The 22697-nt window shown below is 39.7% G+C and overlaps 1 protein-coding gene across 21 annotated transcripts in view; it reads left to right on the forward strand.

Moving 5' to 3' along the window:
• The window catches only part of celf4 (CUGBP, Elav-like family member 4), an 890875-nt gene that overhangs the window by 658277 nt on the left and 209901 nt on the right, over nucleotides 1-22697 (forward strand). For 15 of the 21 annotated variants that reach the window (XM_067991773.1, XM_067992593.1, XM_067991859.1 and 12 more), the window contains 2 exons: nucleotides 3192-3320; nucleotides 14824-14903. In XM_067991773.1, the coding sequence (XP_067847874.1) occupies nucleotides 3192-3320; nucleotides 14824-14903 (209 nt within the window). The remainder of the gene's footprint in view (nucleotides 1-3191; nucleotides 3321-14823; nucleotides 14904-22697) is intronic. The other 6 variants (XM_067992102.1, XM_067992676.1, XM_067993089.1 and 3 more) reach the window with 1 other exon arrangement.

The raw sequence follows: 22697 nt of genomic DNA on the forward strand, positions 1-22697 counted from the left end.
GATATAGATTGCAAATAGTCGAGGCCCAAGCACTGATGCCTGTGGCACTCCACTCATTACATCTTGCCAACCTGAAAATGACCCATTTATGCCTACTCTCTGTTTCCTGTTAGTTAACCAATCCTTTATCCATGCTAATATGTTACCCTGTACACCGTAAGCCACTGATTAACAGCAAGATATAGTTTAGATAAGGAACAAGAAGGGAGCAGTTTAAAAGAAAAATCAGAGAAGTCAGTCTGTCTCTAGACAGAACTGTAGGAAAATAATTTTGGACATATATATACTTCACAGAGTTTATGTATCATGAGTCATGGTCTTGGTACGTATTTTGGTTGCACATCACTCACAGCAAAATATATAAACAGTCTGTAAAAATTAATTTCTCATTAAATTTAGATTTTACACCTGAAAACTGATAGTTGATCAACAATTAACGCTAGACTTTGCGCCAATGTCAGAGAGGGGGAAATCAGGCTCAACGGTGTTGATGCAGAAGCTGTTACTAATTCACTGTTGTAAAATTGTTACAGTGTTGTTAGATTATTTTATTCAATTGCATCTGTTTCATGTACACTTCATTACCATTAATGCAAATTTAGTTGATTGCATGTGGCTTCTTACTACTGTAATTTAACTGAAATAAGCTGCAGGGCATATCCACATTAAAAGAGCTCCAGCTGTGGTGAGGGGTATATGTTGGGCTTTTTTTTAAGTATTCTGTCCAATTCTAATTTCCCTGCAGTTGGCGGGTTTGTGTCGTTGAGTAGAGATGAAGAAGAGTATTTCTGAAAAAGTGACTGTGGGTTAATTTGCGAATCTGATTGAAGGGAATTGGTATTTATTGAAATTGATAGGTAACATAGATGGGTTAAGTGTACATTGGAAAGTAAGTTTGAGCTGTGAGATAGCTATTTCGTATTGGGGTGTGCTCTACCTATTTCTGCATAGATTAATAATCGGAAAAGGGTTTTTATTCAGGCATCAGATCGTTTGGGCAAAATCTGTCAGATTCTTACATCCAAGGGTAACTGTTCCAAAGCTCCACGCCCAGCACCGCTCGGAGAATCAGAGGCAGACGTCAGTGCGCCCGGTCTACAGTGCTGCCGATTTTCCAGTGCATTGCGCAAATCAGGCTGACTGACTCCTGACACTCCCGTCTCATTGAGCAAGGCAAGGGTCTGCTTCAGGAGCCTCACCTTGCAAAATTTGCCCTCCAACATAAAAGGGATAGAACTTGTATATATTACGGTGTCTTTGTGCATATACATTTTGAATTTGAAGAGATAAAAAGAAAATCTGTGAATGCTGAAACATTTCACTTTGAACATTTAATGCATGACAAACTGTAGCTGACAAATTCTAAATGGTCAAAGTTTCAAATTACAACAAAATACAATATGTTAGAAACTGCTTTGAAGAATATAACTACACAATGGTTCATCCAGATTATCCATTAAGCAGCTGAACAACACTGACCAGAAAGGTTTGGACCTTGGTCTCTGCGAGTTCCTGTCATAGTACCATAGTAGGTACAGCACAGGAGAAGACCATTCAGCCCATCGTGCCTGTGCCGGCTCTCTGAAAGAGCTATCCAATTAGTCGCATTCCTCTGTTCTTTCCCCACAGCCCTGTAATTTCTTTTCCCTTCAAGTATTTATCCAATTCCCTTTTGAAAGTTACGATTGAATCTACTTCCACCACCATTTCAGGCAGTGCATTCCAGATCATTACAACTCGCTGGGTAAAAAAATGTTTCCTCTTGTCGCCTCTGGCTCTTTTGCCGATCACCTTAAATCTGTGTCCTTTGGTTACCGACCCTTCTGCCACTGGAAACAGTTTCTCCTTATTTACTTTGTCAAAACCGATCATGATTTTGAACACCTCTATCAAATCTCCCCTTAACCTTCTCTGTTCTAAGGAGAACAAACCCAGCTTCTCTACTCTCTCCACATAACTGAAGTCCCTCATCCCTCGTACCATTCGAGTTAATCTCTTCTGTACCCGCTGTAAGGCCTTGACATCCTTCCTAAAGTGTGGTGCGCAGAATTGAACACAATACTCCAGCTGAGGCCTAAACAGTGTTTTATAAAAGGTTTAGCATAACTTCCTTGCTTTTGTACTCCACGTCTCTATTAATAAAGCCCAAGATCCCATATGCAGTTAACTGACTTTAGCTTGAACAGGAGTAAAGGAGCCATCAATTTGCCTCAGCACCTGTGCGTTAGGGAGAGGAAAGATCAGTCAGGGTTACCAGTGACCCCTGCTCAAAATTCATGTGTGTGGACCTTGAGTAAGCAGGTTTGGCTGTGATGCCCCTACACTCAAATAGCCTGCCACTACTCACTACCAAGGATTGCTCTGAATAATGGCCATTTAGGCAAGATACGAGGAGGGTGCCTGGCACCCATGGAACAGTATGTGGTCAGGTGTCAATGCCTTCAGTAGAACATGAGAGGGACAGAAATAATTTGTGGTAAAGAAAATACGACTCTTAGGTTGCTAAAAAAAAAGCAAAAAATTCTGGCATTATTATAGGAGGTGGATCTGTTACTCCATTACTGTCTTTACTCGCCTGTCTGCTCATGTGGGCACTGCTGCCATCTTAAGACACAATGGAGTAGTGAACAGTAGCACTAAATGAATTAGCAGAAGCAGAGTACATGAAATTGGTTTTCATTTGCAAATTTAAGGTCCACAAATACAAATATTTAACTACAATCATGCATAACTTCCATTCCAAATAGAAGCATGCACCTTGGTAATGACCAGGTCCTATTATCTGAAAACTAACATGCTGTATCAAGTCAAGAAAAAAATGCGTTGTGCTTAAGATAATTCCAACGAAACTATCTTAAAATATAAAAAATAGACTAAAACATTGTAATGTATTCAACGATTAAATTTTTGTCATGACGCAGCAGATGTTTCTTTTTTTAACTAACCTAACATTTATATGGAACAGATATACCACTACTGAGAAATCACTAAATTGTAGATGTATTTTATATGACTATACATAAAATTATCCCACCGCCTTTATTTTAAAGTGAATATTTTCTAAAACAAAATGTACAAGAGTACAATCTAGACAAATTACAGATGTTGCTTTTTTATAAATATATATTTTACTAAATGTAAATAGCATGAACCAGCAAGGATTTGGTAAGCACCTTTAACTTTTGTTCCAGAAGACAGAAAATTGTTTGTGGGCATGCTGAACAAACAACAGTCAGAGGAGGACGTACGCAGACTATTTGAAGCTTTCGGTAACATTGAGGAATGCACAATCCTTCGAGGGCCTGATGGAAATAGCAAAGGTAAGATGGTAATGCTTCAGTGTAATAAAAAAAAACCTTCTAGCAATTTAATAACTTCCTCATAGCTTACAGGATGTGATTTAAACTGCGTCTCAGCACTGTGATAGGTTACTTGATGACACAGAGCCAAACTTTTTAGTATCTAAATAATTAAGTATTTTTCTTATTGTAAAATATCTTTGTCTGTGATAGGATTCTTTTTTCATAAGCAAAAAAAAGCATTTAAAGGGGCATCGTCATTTGGAAAGAAGGGAAACTTTAATGAGTGAAGTCAATTCATGAAAAGGCCATAATCAGCTAGCAGTGTGTAATGGTCATTATCCAGTATTGTGAAGAAACAGACCTGTCACAATAGAATCATTCCATCTGCTTCAGCCTTGGTATTTTTCTCAATAATTTTTTGGCCACTGGAGTACTCTTTTCCTCCCCCCTCCCAATTTTCTCTTCTCCTCTCCTGAAGGTGATAACTCCTACCTGAGCATGGCTCCACGAGCACCTCCACACCCAAATAGTCATTCTTCAATTTTGACGGCGAGATTCAGTGTGCTGCTCAACCATATATGGCATCACCACTTGATTCTTTCCTCACCTGATATTCTCACATGCGCACTTCCTAGCTGGATAGCAATTAGGAGCAGGAACCTGTGCTGATATTTTTCCTTTCCTAGCCCAGGGGCTTTGAGCCCAATTCTAGCATCCCAATGTTAGCTGAGATCAGCTAACTACAGCACATAAATCAATACAGTTATATCGGAATATAGGAACAGCAGCAGGCCATTCAGCCCTCGAGCCTGTTCTGCCATTTAATAAGATCATGGCTGATCCGTACCTCAATTCCATTTACCCAACTTTGCTCCCATATCCCTTGGGGTAGTGTTTCCTTAGGACTTTTAGCAGAAACCTGTTTATACGTACATTAGTTTAATTTTTTGATGCAGCCTAGCTTGAATGGTAGGTTCATAATTTTGGATCAACTATATCACTGTATAACAAACTATACTAAACTTCAAAGCCATTTTAACCCAATTGCAATTCCCCTTTAAGTTGAGAGGTTTTTGGGGGGAGGAGTGGATGGAGGCAAAGATTTGACCTTGTCTTTATAATAAATTGCATAACACTGACATGTGGTGCAAAGTGGAGGGATGGTCCATTTTAAAGAAATTACATTCAGAAACACAAAAAATGACAAATTAACATGATGTGGAGATGCCGGTGATGGACTGGGGTGGACATATGTAAGGACTTGCACAACACCAGGTTATAGTCCAACAGTTTTATTTTAAATCACAAGCTTTCGGAGCTTACCTCCTTCGTCAGGTGAGTTAACAGCATTTTTTAATGAAAAAAAACCTTTTAGATAATTATTATATTGATAATTATTTATAATAGAAAGGAGTTAAAGGTAGCAGCACAATCTCAAATGTTCTCATGTAAGGAGTCGCACAACACCAGGTTATAGTCCAACAGCTTTACTTGAAATCACAAGCTTTCGGAGCTTTGCTCCTTCGTCAGGTGAGTCTCAGTGAGCAAAGCTCGGAAAGCTTGTGATTTCAAATAAAGCTGTTGGACTATAACCTGGTGTTGTGCGAATCCTTACATTTGTCCACCCCAGTCCATCACCGGCATCTCCACATCAAATGTTCTCAGTATAGACTGCTCAAGTTCCACTTTTATAGTTTGTGACGTCACCTGAAGCTCAGTTATATTGCTGCCTTAGAATTCCGCCCCATCTACCGTCCATTATTCTATGTATAGATATCAATGCAAGAATGAGTCAGCAGCTGACCAGGAAATAAAGAAAAAAAACAAATACCGTATTTGACTATCTCCCCTTCTGTGAAATAGACAGTGATCTGATATACATTAAATGTGTGCCATTCTCTCTAGACAAGTGTCATTGTTCAATAATTCTTTTTGTCCACGTGTTTGTCAGTTATTAATTTGAAAAAGCAAGGTAAGGCACAGCAACAAGAACCTGACCTGAAATTGACCATTGGAAAGAGAGGAGAGTAAAGGGGGAGGGCAGGAGGGGGAGAGAGAGAGCGAAAGAGAAGAGCGAAGGTAAGGAAGCAGAGGAAAAGAAAGAGGAGACCGGGGAGGAAACAAGATCATACAGCATGAACTGCCAAGAGTAAAGTTGCTGGAATGTTATTGGCATGGTGACCTGGGAACATGAGCAGTGAAGTGTCTACTTCACAACCATGTGACCACTGGCCAGTTGGAACCCACCTCTCCGTTATTACTTGATGGAGTGCTGCACTACAATGAGATGATCCAAATGTACTGAAGCAGGACAGAGAATGGAGCTAAGGCAAAATAAAATTTAACATAAATTAATGCCAATACAGGTAATACGAGTCAATTTGCCGCATAATTTTGCTGCAGTTATTACTATGCTTAATTGGCTATATCATGCTGAGATATGACATCCCACAGATAGTGATTATTTTTAAAGTTTACTTTATTTCAACTGGTAAACTGTATCACATTTGAGTAAACTTAAGGTTTTTTATTTTATTTAGAGGACATTTTCAAATCGGTGCCCTTTCATTTCTGGAGAGCTGGCTTTGATTACAGTATAGTTAAAGGTTTGAATTTCATTCTCTCATGGTTGTGAAAGAGACAGATGTTAAATAGGTTTTTAACTGGCTCAGCCTAATCCACTGTGGACCTGAACCCATTACACAAAGTACCTCTGGAAGCAGGCAGCCTCAGCTCAGAGACACTTCCTTGGGGGGGCTTGCTATAGTCCTAAGGTCAAAATGAGTAGAATGACTTGTCACTCTATTATAATAGTAGAAGAGTGAGTGAGAAAAAAAAACACTGATTGAGGACATTAACCAGTCTAAGGATGACCAAGCAAGAATGACTCTGGACTCATCTATATAATTCACAACTGCCCCTTGACACAATGGGGTAGATTTTCAACTGGCTTAAAGCTGGCATTACGAATGAGCCACCGTTATAAAAACTGTCTGATTTTCATTTCCATTGATTTCAATGCCGCAATGCCAGTTTTATGCCTGGCTGCCGAGTTGAAAGTCTACCCCAGTGTATCAGGGAGACAATGAGAGGCAGCTCCCTTCTAGACTTGTGAGTGACCAGCAACGAATCAAGAAATAGCTGAATCTTTGGGCAGTGACCATAACATAATAACATTCAATCTGGCTTGGGAAATAATGTGACCACATAATCAAACCCTAGTGTACAACTTTAGATAGCCAAACTTCAGAGGTGTGAGGGCCAAATTAGTTATCTAGACTGGAGGGAACTGCTCAAAAATAAATCTGTTGAGGATAAATGGACATCCTTCAAAAACATTATGCAGAGCTTGCAGGTCGAATGCATATCGAAGTGCATCGGATAGAGTAAACAAAATTACTCTGGACTGGATTAATAGGGAAATTAAAAGAGAGAGTAAGAAAGATTTACAATGCTTGTAGGATGAAGGGGGGAGGGTGACCACTGGGCTGGTTACAAGATTACATAGAAGCAGATCAAAAAAGAAGTAAGAATGCCAAGACAGAGTTGGAAAGCAACATAGCATCAGATGTAAAACATAACACCAAAAAATTCTTCCAATATTTTAACTGCAAGAGTGTAGCTAGACAGGAAATTAATCCCCTGAGGGACCCTTATGGAGTTGAAATATGCCAATTAGATGCTTCGCTGAGGTTTCTTTGTACCAGGGAGGGCATTAACAATATACCATCCAACATCAAACACACGTTTTGTGCTCTGGGGACTTTTGACATTTGTGAACGGAGGTTCTAGTCTTGAAACCAATAAATTCCTGGGACAGATGAATAGGTGAGTTAGATCTTGCCATGGGCATGCTGAAAGAGACGTAAGGATGTTTGACTCATTGCTTACCACGTCCAAATAGTCTGAGCTGGCAAAAAACAAAGAGGATTCTGGATTACCAAATCAGTTGAGTTGAAATCCTCAGAAGTTAAGCTAAAGCTGTACAGTGCTTTGCTCACTTGTGACGTAAGACTCAATTCAAGTCTTAGAGGTTGTGTAGAACAGATTAATGAGGCTGAACCCTGATGTCAGAAAAATAAGCTGCAAGGAACAACTAGATAATCTAGGGTTCAGCATCCTCAGATAGTTGTATCAGAGGACACCCCATAGATACATAAAACATGTAACGAGATAGAAAAAGTAAACGGAACAATATTTTCGGGTACACTAGAGCAGGACAAGAGGACACAGGTTCAGAGTAGTGAAGGACACATTTAAGACGGACACCAGAATGTAATTAACAACTGGGACAGGTTGGATGAAAGAGTGATTGAGGCCAGGACACTGGACTCATTTAAGAAACAGCTAAATGCTATAATGGGAACTTTTTTGGTTTGGAATTTTAGAAGGGTGAGATCAAAAGAGACAAAGAGCCTTCTTTATTTTGAACCAGTCTTGTGGTCTACAAATCAGGGCATGGGAAATAAAAATGCCACTATAATGAATCACGTTCTTCTATCTGAGACAAGAATGTGCCTAGCACTGTATTTTTGAAGCTTTTTTTTTCCTTTAAATTTTTTTTGCTATTTTGCCCCTAAGAATCCCTAAGCTTTAGCGGGGCAGGATGGTCTTCTCCATAGTTGTTATTTGCCCTCTGGAATTTCATTTTCTTGAATTGCAATGCCAAAATATTACACTGTACTCCCTCTAGTAATCTAGATGTGAACTGAGAAACTCACAGCATCAACACAAGCAAGACAGGCAAAACTCCAATCCTGTGACTTCCTGGTTGAAATTGAAGTGCTCAACTACTTGAGTTATCGATCCATAAGCACAAAAATGTAACTGCCATGTTCACTACTAGACCCAGGCAATACTGGAAAATCCCTGAGAAACGCTAAGGAAAGTTCCCCACTGTTTCATATTTGTCAACTAATGTAGTCTTCAGCAAGTTTCAGATAGGAGAAAAAAAGTTGATTAAGGTGTAAAGAGATAGTTGAATGCTTTAATCAACTCAAGGTCCGTCATTTCTGAATAGTACCTGCAGAATCTGCCTATAGAGTCTCCCCTTGCCACTGTCAACTTCAAAAGGCATTCTCATAATCGAAAATTCTGGTGATTGTCCCCTGTCGTCCAGCCAGTCACAAAGTATGTTATATCTATTACTGTTGGATAATCATTGGTCGTTTCCCTTCCAGAACATAATGTAACTCAATGTTGTAAACAGGAATTTCAAATGACAGGATTAAATTCTATCTTTTACAGAGTATAAATGAAATAATATCTCTTTATAATATTCACAAGTTGAAAAGTGAATCCAGTAACACATTGTAACAGATTAGTGTGCAGCACTCCTTTAACCTTTGTGTGATTAGTACAAGGTATTTGTTTGTGTTGCAATCCTTGCAGCATGTACTCTCTGATATCACTCCTCCCCAAGGATCTGTAAGTAACTATAAGCTAACAACATCCACCAAGCAATACTAAAACTATGCTATAAAAACACTTTCAAAAATATTTATAGACAGACTAAGTGACATGGTAGGTTAGCATATTGTCTTTCACCCAGGGCATTTCAATCCAGTCTGGATTAAAGGGATGAAAGGTTCCTCTTTCTACCAGCTGTACAGGTCCTAAGTAAAATGTGTTTAGACAATCTCAATAAACGTCCTCATTGATGCTGATGATCTTACTCAGAGAGGCTATGAGAACAGCAGATGTGGAAATGGATAAATTCACACTGATGCACTAGAGTGTATTCTTCTGACATTGGTACAGAGTTGAAGGACATTACTCTCCATGGAGAAATTTTCCAATCACCACAGCTGGTTACGCTGGAACAGAGCAGGTGCTGGGCGTCAGAAAATCCGGCTCACCAGATCTCCATCTAGAAATTTCCAATTAGGCCTTAAGGCAGGCCTTAGGACCTTTTGCTGAAAGCAAATCAGAGATTAATTTTAACATTATGCGATGAATTTACGCAGGGGTTTTTCTGTGCATCCGCTGTAACTTCACTGGAACAGCCGTGGAAACCCCGGAAAACAGTGTAAACAGCGTTTGCGCCATTTTTCTGGAGTTTTGGCAACTCTTACACCAAAGTTTCAGCGAATGGGCAGGAGACGCCCTGTGGAAATTCATGGAAATTAAGTACTTTAATGACATGCTTAGTAGCACATGCACAAATTCCTGTGATTCTTGCCAGGAAAGTGGAGGGCCTTGAGATTTCTCATAAAAAAAGCGTCTTGGAGGCAGTCATGCTCTGGGCTGACAGCAACACTTAAAATTAGACTCACTTTTATTCAAGAAAATATCTGAAAATGTAATTTACCTTTAGATTGGTGTTAGGTTTTGGTTTCTGAGCTGTTTTGTCAGGCTACTTATGAAGCATTTTGTCCCAAAGTTTTAGCTGGCAGTTATTATTTTGAACATGGAGATTTCTCTATTTTCGAATTATTTGAAAAATGAGGAAAAGGAAAAAGAGGAGTGTGAGGCAGGTATTGAACAGGCAATGGTGAACAATGAAGCATCTACAGACGGAAGCACACCTACCTTAGAATGTCACAGGAAAACTGTCTCTGCAGGCTCAGCCAGAAAGGTCTAAGGACACTAGGGGTCTCCAAATCCAAGTGCAAATGGCCACAATATATTCATGAAAAATTGATGTTCTATGTGTGGTTTTGGGTGTTTTCTTCCCCTTAGGCAGAATATATGGTAAAGGACTCTTACTAATTAGCATTGTGTTCCTAATAGTGCTACCATAATGAGAAGGAAGTGAGATAGTTGGCAGTTGGATTTTCCCCATGGCTTCCTGGGACACGGATGTCTCATTACCTCCCTCTGCAGGATTAGATAATATACCTGCAACTGCAGGCACCACATGTGTTTCTGTCGTGGTTGCCTAGATCTGCTTGCTTTCTGGCTCTGCATGAGTTCTTTGAGTGGAGCGGCTGGGTGGCATGGACGTTGAGTCACCCTGAGAAGCACCTCCTTCGTCCATGCCTCCTCCTGTGATGCATCTGCTGAGCACTTCCGAAGTATATTTGACTATCTGCATGGGCACGAGCTGCTGTGAGGTCATGGAAGCCTTACATCAAGGTCCTGTCCAGACAATCCCCAGAGGACCCAGACAGAACCAATCGATGGAGTTCGGAGCCTTAGTTCTCCATAGCATCAGCTATTCTGCTCCTGAGAGAACCCAAAGTTGTGCATAGGACTTCTGTTAAGGAAGGAGGCCCTTGCAGATTCCTTTGGAAATGCCATATACTCCAGCATGGACTGTAGTTCTGTGAAACAGTCCAACATCACTGCACAGATTCTTTCACACTGGCTGTTATACTTTGCAGGGAGCTTTGCACAATGAAACAATGAACAATGAAATGGTGCTCAGTAAGTTCCTAGATAGCATCAATCCTAGAACTCAGCATGCTGAGGGCAGCCTGAAGCTGTCCCTCCAGACTCTTAATTCCTACTTCTCTGCCGCCACCTGCACTTGCTCACCCTCACATGCCCTTTGTGTTTCGCCCAGTGCTCCTTGCTCTATCTGTACACCCACATCTTCTCCTGGAGTGACTATTCCTGATGCTTGCTGCAGGCGGAGTGAATGAAGCAATGTGACATGAAATGGATGAGCTCGCTGCCTCTGGCCCTGCGAGCAGCTACTCCTCAGGCAGCCCTACAGAAACACAACGGGAAAAGCATATATTAAAACCTGCGGCACATTCCTTGTAACACATTTCAGTAGTCATCATGTGCCACGATATAATGTTGTGGTGCCAGTTAAATATCCTGGTAGAATATGTGAACGAAGGCAAGAGAAAGTTGGAAGAATGCCAGCTTGCAAATGCACTTTTACCACCTGCATGTCTCTGTTCAATAGGGACTATGGAGTGGCTCACTCAGGGTGAGCTCTTCCAGGCATGTCAAAGGCTTCAGATTGCCAGTGCCTCCTCAGTTTTCAATTGATACCTTATATTGTGGACTTCTCCTGCAATCATAGGAATATAGGAACATAGGAACAGGAGTAGGCCATTCAGCCCCTCGAACCTGTTCAACCATTCAGTTAGATCATAGCTGATCTGTATCTTAACTCCATCTACCCCTCTTAGTTCCATAACCCTTAATACCCTTGCCTAACTGATCATGAAGATTGACGAAGTGCTGACTGCTTCCTGAGCCCTGCCGGAACCGTGCAACTGGCCGCTATGCTTCCCAAATCAAGAGTGAAGAAACATGTAGCATGCAAGTGGGTACTGGGGGAGTCTGTCATGCTCCAACCCTCCATTAGTGAGAGCACTTAGACATTTGCAGAGAAGATGAGAGGTGTGTCATTTATAAATATAGGTCGCCTTGTACTCGTGTTAGAGGGAGCAAAGGCATCTGTGACGATAAGGAAGCGTCCCATGTGAGTGCTGCCCATTTAGTACTACCCAAGAGACAATTTGACTATTAAATCCAGGTTGACCGGTATCTGCCATGTGATATATTTCAACCTTCGCAGAGACAAAGCGGACCCTATTTGACCTAACTGAAGGCGAATTAGACCTAGTTTCAGTTTTTAAAATTGAATATGCAAGAGCCTCATTTGCCCTATTTTTTCTGGCTGAATATACAAATATTCTCCTAATAAATATTCTCTCTATCATTTTATTCCTGGATATCTCCAATTACCCACTCCTTCCTCAAATTACTGCAATTTGTTTAATACTGAAAGCAACTTTTCCAACCCTAGCTTTTTTATGAATTCAAGCATCCTACCCTCATTTCACTATGACCAACTGATACACTCATTTGAAAGAAATTCTTACCACTAACTCTAGCTCTCATCCTATAACATGCTGCTGTCCCACTAGCTATAGTAAGTCTTCCCTACTAACTTAACAAATGGAAGTGTGCCTGAGGTAAATGGTCACTTCCTTCTAGAAAAATAGGATTTGGACCTATACTCAAGAGATCAAAACTCTTGATGCTTCCAACTACACCATTTCCTAAGTAAAGTCAGTTAATTAAACTTTTGGGCCCATAACCCAACCATATTGGTTAAAATCCTTCCTCTACTAATGAACCCAGTCATACTGACCATTCTTATCTTAAGCCTGGGACTTGGGACTACAATAACATTTATTGGGTCCTGTCGACTTCTGCCATGAATCGGTCTTGAAATTATTACCTTAGCTGTTACTCCCTTAATAATTCATCAACACCTCTTCTGACCCGTGAGGCGAACCTACCTGGGCTGGAAAATATACCCTCATCCTATCCTGCTCTGCCTGACCTTGGAGTACTGGATACTGACTCTGGATCCCTTGAATTGGGTGGAGGGGGGGGTTGCATTTCTAGAACTGACATCCCTTATCTCAGGGAATTCTAAAAAGATCACAAAAATACAGAAATAAAATAAGGACAGGTAGTAATACAGTCTCAAAGGATCAGACAATATTATGTTCCTACTGCTCGACCTACAGTCCCAGTTTATGATATCTGAAGCCTGTACTGAATTGCAGCTCCCTCCACTTACCCATTATTCTATGTTTATGTATTAATGTAAGATGCATCAGTAGCTGACCTCCTGAAAATAAAATACTTAGGTGTCCTATAGTGGCCCAGCAGCCACTCGCACAACTCTTCCGATGCACATTCATTTAAGAAGACATTTACAGAGATTGGTGAGACTCACTGACCACACTGTGCTCTGTTCAGTTAATGTTTCTTCTGTGTTTCCAATTGACTGTGCAAAAATATCTTGATGGCATTACAAAAGGCTCAGGGATGTTAATGGAGCTTGATGTAGTAATGAGTTGCTTTTAATACCTAATGTGACTGAGTTAGGATAATTGAAGACCTTATTAGTCATTTTGATGGATCTTTGAAATGACATATTCACTGTGCAGAAAGTGAAGTGGATCTGACACCTCAATATAAACTGTCAGAAGATATACTAATGACTAAGGTACGGCCAGTTTTAGAAGGTTGTGCTTTAGAAACTTTTTCTTTAGGTTGCCAATTTAAAAAGACAGTTTTCCTATGTTGGACAAAAGCTGTAATTAAGAGCTATCAAAAACATTATCTACATGAAATCCTCCTCACAAACTCCGGCTTTCTCAACAAAGCTTCCAAGCTGGAGCTTTCTTTTTCTCCTTGCCACTCTTAAAAGCACTATTTTTTTTAATACGTGAATCTAGACAGTGAGTGTCAGCAAACTATTCAATTATGGAGGGATTCACATCTGAGCCCAATCCTGTCCTCATTCAATGTCCCCACATCCAATCAATATTAATTGCCCCCCGCCATTTTTCTCACCATTTCTTTACCATGACTTCTTTCACATATCTTGCCATCAGGTAGCATAGGTCATAAGCCTCTACATCTCGAGTACAAGTACGTGAGCATTGAAAGAGCTAACTAAAGACACTGCTTCCTGGGCCAAGACAAACTGAATGCCAGTCAAACCCTTAGCAGCTGTGCCTCAGAACAAATGGTCCCTCTTGTGCATTGGTTAGCAAGTTTGAGCAGCAACTGTCAAATGACAGCATTAAGTGGCAGAAAACTACTAGATTATTCAAATAAATTTCTGGACTCTTGGAATCATTCTTGGGAATAGTTGATTGCAATGCGAGTGTTTTATAAATTATTTTTTATTTATTTTGGAGGGACTGTAATGATGGCAACATTGAATGATCACAAAAATGCACATAATATAGATGTCAACTGCTCATTCCTGATTGGCATGGCATTGGCCGATCAGAAGAAATGCTGACAATTCACTGTGTAGGCTTGATTGACAGTGCAACTGTGAAGCCAGATGAAGCACCAACTCACAATGAATAATATTACATGTGGACCCTGAATACTCAACTCAATGCCTTGTCCATCTAGTAAATTACTGTGAACCTAATGTTGTGTATTGTAATCAGTAGTGTTCAACTGTATTAGCAAAGCAGATCTAAAAAAAAGAGCTTAAACTCATTATTTTCAAACTGTTGTCTACTGTTAATTATGATGAGTGGTGACATGATCCTACAACTTTTGAGTTGAAGGTGTACCAGTCAACATTTTTGGTCATTGAGCATTTTATTGATTAGTGAAACAATTAATTTAATATTCAGTTACATCAGGAAAAATAAGACATATTCTTACTTAAAAGTATAGAGCATACAGAATGAAACCCTGATTGTTTAGACTGAATGTTTTTTGCAAAAATTTATATTGTTTCATCAGAGATTATATTAATCTCCAGCTATATTGTGTTATTGAAATGTACCTCCTTCTCAACAAAGCAAAACTGGACTGGGCTGATCAGGTTTCCACGGAGTGCTGTGATATTCCATGCCCATAATGATTGGCTCAGTAACACACTGATCAACCAATTTACTAATTTCTGCTTGTTAATTTTTTTTGTTACTGATTGTAGATAACTGAAAAATTCTTGACAATCTACCATAATTTCAAACAATGATGCTTATGTTGAGTTAAGGCACTCCAGTATATCCCATGTAGCTACAGTTTTCATAGTTCAGCAGCCTGTCCTTTTTTCCCCCCACAGGATGTGCATTTGTGAAATTTTCCGCACATGCAGAGGCCCAGGCAGCCATCAACGCCTTACACGGTAGCCAGACGATGCCAGTAAGTACAAGCAGAGAGATTAATTTCTTTTAAATTCTTACATTATTTGACAAGTCCCAAAGCAATTTAAAAGTAACATAAAAAATAGAGTCTGCAGTACTGCTAATGACATGTCATCAAACACATGAGGATTTTCACATTTGTTCATTCAAAATTAAGTATGAATTTGCATTACCATCAGCGCTGCATCCTAAAGAGAATATTACAACCTTCGTTTTTAATGGCCTTGTCTGTCTGGAGCAAAAGTCCAAACTTCTTTGTGGTAATTCCAAGAGGCTTGAATCACTATATCTTCTTCCCATCTATGCCATGGATGATCATAGGGGCATCTCCAGTGGGATGAACTTGGAGTTTCTATTTAGAAAGTACATATGGGATTACACCTGGAATCCATCCATGCTCAGTGGCCAAACCACCACAACTTCCTCTCTATGATGATAATGGGTACTTGGTACACCTCTGTTAAGTAGTCAGTAGGGATGGGGAAAGTGATAAAGGTTTAGCCATTCGTTAGAAATTGCATTAATTATTGAACAGGTGTTTTCAACTGCTTTTCTTTTTATTTTGTAAACTTCATGTGGGCATTTTAGGGTTTTTTTGGCCTGTCCTCAAGCATTGAGTAGGCTGTTCAAGAGTGGGTTAATTATTCTTTAAAAGTTGCTGGCATATCATGCTTATGGTGACAGGTGTGGGAGTCAGAATGTGTTCTGATTGTCTGGCAACGTGTATTAGTTTACCAATGCCCATAAAATTTGGTGGAAAGTTTGCCAAATGAATATGTTGGAGAAACTGAACTCAAATTTAATGAAGTAACAAAAGAAGGGCATGAGAAGAATTTATAGGAACAAGAAAGCAGCAGAACAAACAGTGAGACTGATTATGTTATAAATTAGGGGAATGTCAAGATTATCTACTAATTATAAATCATTAGGTTATTCCCAACTAATCAGAAGGTGCTATAACAATTATTCATACACTGGAATACTAGACACATACCAATTATTTGGTGAAATGTACCAGGGATTCATTGAAAGTTTGAACAGTACAGCCCATCACTGTCAACTTGGCCCAGTTGGCAACACTCTTGTCTCTATGTCAGAGGGTTGTAGGTTTCAGCCCCACACTGGGACCTGAGTGTAGAATCTAGGCTGGAATGTCAGTGTAGTTCCTCTACATTGACAGCAGTGCCATCCTTCAGATTAAATGTTAAATCTAATCGGGTGGATGTTAAAGCTGTTATGGAAAGATAGTAGGGTTGGTATACTGGAGGGATAAGATAAAATGGACCACAGTGCATTATTCATCTGAATGTTTCTAAGTTATTGAATTTGAAGAAGAATTTTTGTAATTCATTGAATTTGAAGGAAAGTGGGATAGAAAATCAACAGAAGCAGGGAAGTTGGGCCCTATGGGGACAGGAGCTAATCCAGCCACGGCAACAATTTGTAACCATATAAATTAAGTTCTTGTTTTAAACAGGCACAGAAATTATGTCTGAAACATTTACATGTACTGTCAGAGCCTTCACAGAGGATGGTTAGACTAGATGGCTCATGTGGAGAAAAATACCGTCGCAGACTTGATGGGATGAATGACCTGTTTCTGAGCTGTAATGTTCTATTATTCTTACCTTCCCCTGAAAGATTAAGAGAGAAAGAATGAATTCCAGTGCAATAATCAGGAACTTTCATATCGCATAAGTAAAATGGACAGATCAAGGACAACCAAAACAGAGAGATGAAAGCACATGAAACTTTATACAAATAAGTGACTGCTTCTCAATATATCTGAAGCCAAACCTTAGGGCATCCGCTGTGCAAGATTTAGTATTTAGCAGTCCACCAGAAATGACTATACACATGGAATTTGAATAAATACTTGGCTTCTCATTGTCATTGTATAAAAGGCTAAAGACCAAAAATGACAATACAGATGAGCAAGATTTTAGAAGAGCATAGAAGTGCCAGGAATAAAGCTTTAGGGAAGATAAAGTGCAAGTTCAAATGAGGTAATGGAACAATAGAGATGAAATGGATTTTTTTAAGGGATGTGTAAAGGAAGAATATTGCATCAGAAAGGAAAGGAGAAAAAGATAATTTTGACACCTGACACTACGGGATACATTTTATGACCTGGAGCTTCGCGCAACAGGAGCACATATCAGGAATTTGATCCCTAGGTCAACGGTTCACAGCCTGTACATTTTTCTGTTTTGGTTGTTCCTGCTCTTTCCACTTTGATTCTAAATTATTAAAATGAATGGACAGAAAATCATGCAGGCCCCAAAAGAACCATACTCACCTCCTTGTTAAAATTCCCAGTGTGCACTCCCATCATGCAAAGCTTTGCACCCGGAGCAGAAAATTGTAAAATCTACTGCTATAAGCTATGAGGTTCACAGAACAGACCTTATTTTCAATGGAGAACTGAAGGTTCAGAGGGAACATAATCCAGGTTTTTAAAAAGCTAAGACGAGTAATGTAAATGAAAACTAGTTATTTAAGTTAAACTATATTCTGAATCCATAAAAGCTTTTTAAATGGGAAATAAATAAAATTTGGAAAAGAAAAAAAAAAGGTAAGGGAATGGGACTATGTGGATCCTTCTTTCAGAGAGTTGGCACAAGTATGATGGGCTGAATAACCTGCGTCTGCTATAAAATTCTGATTTTACAAATGAAAGAGTTTATGCCTCCTCTCCACTTACAAAATATTCAACTCCTTCCATTCTGTCACAGCAATATTTTTCAAACCAGAAAAATATTCCCTCCCATCCAAGCCAACCTTATGGTGTCGCCGATCGAAACTGCCAATTTATATCAGATTATGGTCAGTTTTGTATGCTGGACTTGCATTCACTAGGAAACTACCCAAACACATTTCATTTTTGACCCTCACAGCCAGGGGAGAGAGGAGATTTTTATTCCGTCATGCTAGGTTGAATTCAAACCAAAGTCTCCAAGGTAAAGAGACAGTGTTCTTGCCCATTGCAGAATTTTGTTCCTCTATGCTATACTTGCTCCTTAAAGCTGCAGTCTGCTGTCGGACATTGAACTACATCTCAATCAACAAACAGGTACAAACTCAGATGCACAGGTCAGTTTGAAATTAAATTACAAATTTCTCATTAATGTGTTGAAAAGTAAAGATAAAGGGCTCCAGTGTTTTAAAATATTGTGAGAAAAATACTATGAGGTCACTACAACAGTCATTCTGTCATTAGAGAGAATGTAATATTTCTACAACCCTAAAGTAGCAAATGAATCTAACCGTTCTCATTCCCACACTTGTGTAAATCATGCTGGACTCTGTACTCCATGTCTGATTTTTCTTGTAACCATTCTTGTTTCTTTCTCTCACCTTCTTTGTCATGCCTTTTTTTATTTGTTCTCAGGATATGGGGTGATGCCACCAAGACCTCATTTATTGCCCATCCCTAACTGCCAGGAGAAGGTACTGGCGGGACTGCTAGCGATTGTTTGTACAGCTGAATGGTTTTCTAGGGTATTAAGAGTCAATCGTGTAGGGTGAACTAGAATTATATGCATATAAGATTATGAGAGGGCTTGACAGGATAGATGCTGAGAGATTGTTTCCCCTGGCTACAGAGTCTAGAACTAGGGGGCATAGTCGCAGGATAAGGGGTCAGCCATTCAAGACTAAGATGAGGAGGAATTTCTTCACTCAGAGGGTTGTGAATCTTTGGAATTCTCTACCCAGAGGGCTGTGGATGCTGAGTCATTGAATATATTCAAGGCTGAGATGGATAGATTTTTGGACTCTCGGGGGATCAAGGGACATGGGGAAAGTGGAGTTGAGGTCGATGATCAGCCATGATCTGATTGAATGGCAGAGCAGGCTCGAGGGGCTGTATGGCCTACTCCTATTTCTATTTCTTATGTTCTTATGTTCTTATGTTCCTACCTGTAAGCCAGCACTCGGTATGGGTTGCAGGTTCCCCTCCCTGAACGACATTAGTTTTTACAACAACCCAGTAGCTTTCGGTGTTTTTTTTTCTGGTGCTAGCCCACAAATGACCAGATTTATTGAATTCTGTTTTTCAACTACTATGGCCATTGCTCCTCTGAATTTTCTTGTCTTCTTCCTAATCTTCAAACACACCATGGCACATATTTTTCCTTTTCCATATAGCCTCATTGCATTGAAATCAAGTGTCATCACACTGTATCCTAATCTAACTTATTTTTTCCCGGAGCCTCCTACATTCTATAGGGGTTATTTTTGCTTTCACCTCCTTGTGCAGCGGATCAACTGCCTTTTGTAAAACATGCCCAATTTCCATCCCATTTCATCTGCCAGGTCACCGCTCAAATGGAGAAGTTGGAAATTACCTCCTATAGGTTTTTAAAGCTCAATTTTGGTGTCACATAGCTGCTGCTTCTCAGCTTACCTTGTCTTTTCTCGTACTCTTTTCAATCTTGGTGATACCGTGTACAATGGACCTTGGCCCTTAAAATCCTTAATCCATGGTGGTTCCGTGCTATGAAAAGAACAGAAAGCCTAAAATGCTGGACACATTCTCTGGCATGTTGCCATGCCAATACTATTCTAGAACTTGTGTATCTGTCACCACAAGCAAGAATATCAACAAACTTTGAAGAGAAGCAAAGCCCACTCTTCAACCACTGGGCTACCTCCTGAGGATAGAGGAAGAAAAGCCTCTGAAACATCAAGGTTGTGAGTTTAAAAAGTTGAAACCATATCTCACATGTCTTTTAACATTCTAATTGATTCAGAGGGGTGTTGAACCCCATGACATTTATTTAATGCAGGTGATCTAACAGCAACATTCTTTATAATCTCAATAATACAGGGCCATTGGTGGCTTTAGAAGGAAGGTTGTTTGTGAGTAATCTGTTAAAAGTTCTAATTATAATGTGTTTATTTCTTTTGATTTTAAATCTTAAAATGACATATGCTGATTTTATCACATAAACATGACCGGAGTCCTGAACTCATTTTTTCCCTCCTCCATTTAATACAACTGCACATATGGGACCTTGGCAATACATATTTTGCATAAATAGTAACATTCTCCTTTTGTCTAGAGTTTACATTCTGACTTTTAAGAAGAAAAGCATCCAGAATATAAAAATAACATTCTAAATAAAATATGTTAATATCAACAAGATCATTAGAATGTGTTGTATTGAGCAGCATGCCATTTTAGGATCCAATGTCATCACAGAAGGCCACTGTTTTATTTGATCTTAATGTCAATGAAACTCTTTAATACTGATTTACTACATGCACCACTCTCAGACTGATACCTGTAGTGTGCAATACGGAACCAGCAGTTATTCTGCTGCTTCTCGTGTTACTTTTTGACCAGCCAACAATGGAATTCTGCAACATGCATGCAACTTGTCTGTCTTAATAGGCTAATTATGAACCAGTTATTCTATCACTTCTGGTATTGATGCAAAGCATCAATGCAATAGCAATAGTATGATTCGGGAGTTAGAATGCAACATATATACACAGAGTATCTTTGCCAACTGGTTAAATTGTGGGTGGGAGCATCCACTCTCTCCTAAAATTAAAAGTTATATTTAAGAAATTCCCGCTTGGAAGCTTTCTAAATTTGGCTTCAAACCAAACTGTAGTTATAGTACACCTGACGGAAATGTAACCAGTACAAAACTATCTCTTGGCTTTACTGTGGTCGAGAGAGATTGCGTTCTGACTATCGTTGTCGCATTGATGCATATTCCAAATTGCTTTGCATCAATGCCAAAAGTGATAGCACAGCCCATAAATAACCTATTAAGATAGGCTGAACTAAATTGGCAACTTTAAGCTCAATCTGTCACAGTCAGCATGATTATAAATAGAATGTTGATATGAACAGTAATAGGTATCAATTTTTCTGTTGCCAGCGCAATGGTTGCAAAAGTGATTTATATAGTCACAATTGACCCAAAGCAAGAGCGCGTCATTTTAGAATAAAATACAGAAATCATATTGTAAATGACCGATTAAATAGTTTAAAACATGGTGATGTTAATGGGTGGAATTTGCGAGCAGACCAATATATACATAGACTCATAACTTTCTATAAATCAACAGTGCTCTGTAATGTGATAGCTTTATCAAGAGAATGACCTTCAGTTCGACTCTATAAATTCAACTCATCCTTTCAGCGTGAACCACAGCTGCAGTTTAAAACAAGGAGAAAAATGGCAGTGACGAGTCTCTTATCAGCTCACTGGGAGGGAAACTGTTAGATTCAAATCCCTGATACAAATTGTTGTAATGTCAACTCATGCCCAATCCCAGAATATGATTGAATGCTCAACAAGGCTTACACTGCCATCAAATCTTGAGTGTGAGGACACAGTCGCCTAATACTATATGGGAGACATCTTATGCCATTTGTGCTGCAGGGAACACCAGCCCAAGAGAGTTTTGTCGCACTGTTGAGGTAAAAATATATTTTAATCCATCAACTAATGCAGAGAATAATGCCACAAAGTAAAACTACAGGGGATCATTGTAGGATTCCCACTGAACTAATTTTGAATCAGGCAATGCCGTAATACCTAAAATGTAAGTCTTACACAAAAAATCTGATTTTTAAAATAAGAACCCATTTTTTCCACTTCTATCTTTTATATGAGGCATGAGCCTAGAAATTGATACCAATTTCAAACTGTGCAGATGATAAAGGATGTCAGACATAGACAGGTTAAAAGAGTGAGCAGATAAGTGTCAGATGCAGTTCAATGCATAGAAATGTGAAATAATACATTTTGGGGGAGCGAGATTCTAGCTGTCAGCCTTGGTTCAGGGTTTGTACTCCTGTCTCTGAGTCATGAGGTTGTGGGTTTAAGCCCCACTGCAGAGACTTGAACACATAATCTCGGCTGACATTTCAATGCAGTATTGAGGGAGTGCTGCATTGTTGGAGGTATTGTCTTTCAGATGAGATGTTAAATAGATGGAAAAGATTCCATAACACTGTTTGAAGAAGAGCTGGGGAAGTGTCCTGACCAATATTTATCCCTCAACCAAAATCACTAAAACACATTGGGCACTAAACTGGGCCGCATAGCCTTGTTGTTTCAGCGCTTTGAAGCCTCTCGAAGTGCCAAGATGGTGTCTTGGCTGTGCAAGCAAGTTTCCAGCGTGCCGTGCGCCGTATCTTGGTATAGGAGTTAGCGCAGGCGCAGATAACGAATGCCGGAAGCATGTAAAGTAAGGAGAAAATGGATACAATCAGTGTGCAACGCTGATTTAAAGTGATAAACACCATTTTGGGACTTAACGCTCAACTCAACGCACAGTCTTAACCCCGACCATCTGAACGTGTCGTAGAGTGCCTGGAGGACCCCCACCAGCACTATTTAAAGGGACCATGCAGGATTTCCAGGTTAGTGGTTGGATTATTGCTTCTGGCTGCCGAGTCATTTGTAACTATTTTTGGAGGTCTCCTATACTTGAGTACTAGGACCCGGGGACATAGGCTAACATTTAGAGACAGGACGTGCAGGAGTGAGGTTAGGAAATGCTTCTATACGCAAAGGGAGGGAGAAGTTTGGAAAGCTCCTCTGCAAACGGCAGTTGATGCTAGCTCAATTGTGAATTCTAAATCTGAGATAGATAGATTTCTGTGAACTAAGGGTATTAAGGGATATGGGGCTAAGGCGGGTATGTGGAGTTAGGTCGCAGATCCACCGTGATCTCATTGAATGGTGGAACAGGCTCAAGGGGCTGAATGCCACTGCCATTTGCTGCCTCCTGATATGCGCTATCTTCTCCTGCAAGAAGAGCG

Source organism: Heptranchias perlo, chromosome 1 (assembly GCF_035084215.1).
Source record: "Heptranchias perlo isolate sHepPer1 chromosome 1, sHepPer1.hap1, whole genome shotgun sequence".
Classification (NCBI taxonomy): domain Eukaryota; kingdom Metazoa; phylum Chordata; class Chondrichthyes; order Hexanchiformes; family Hexanchidae; genus Heptranchias; species Heptranchias perlo.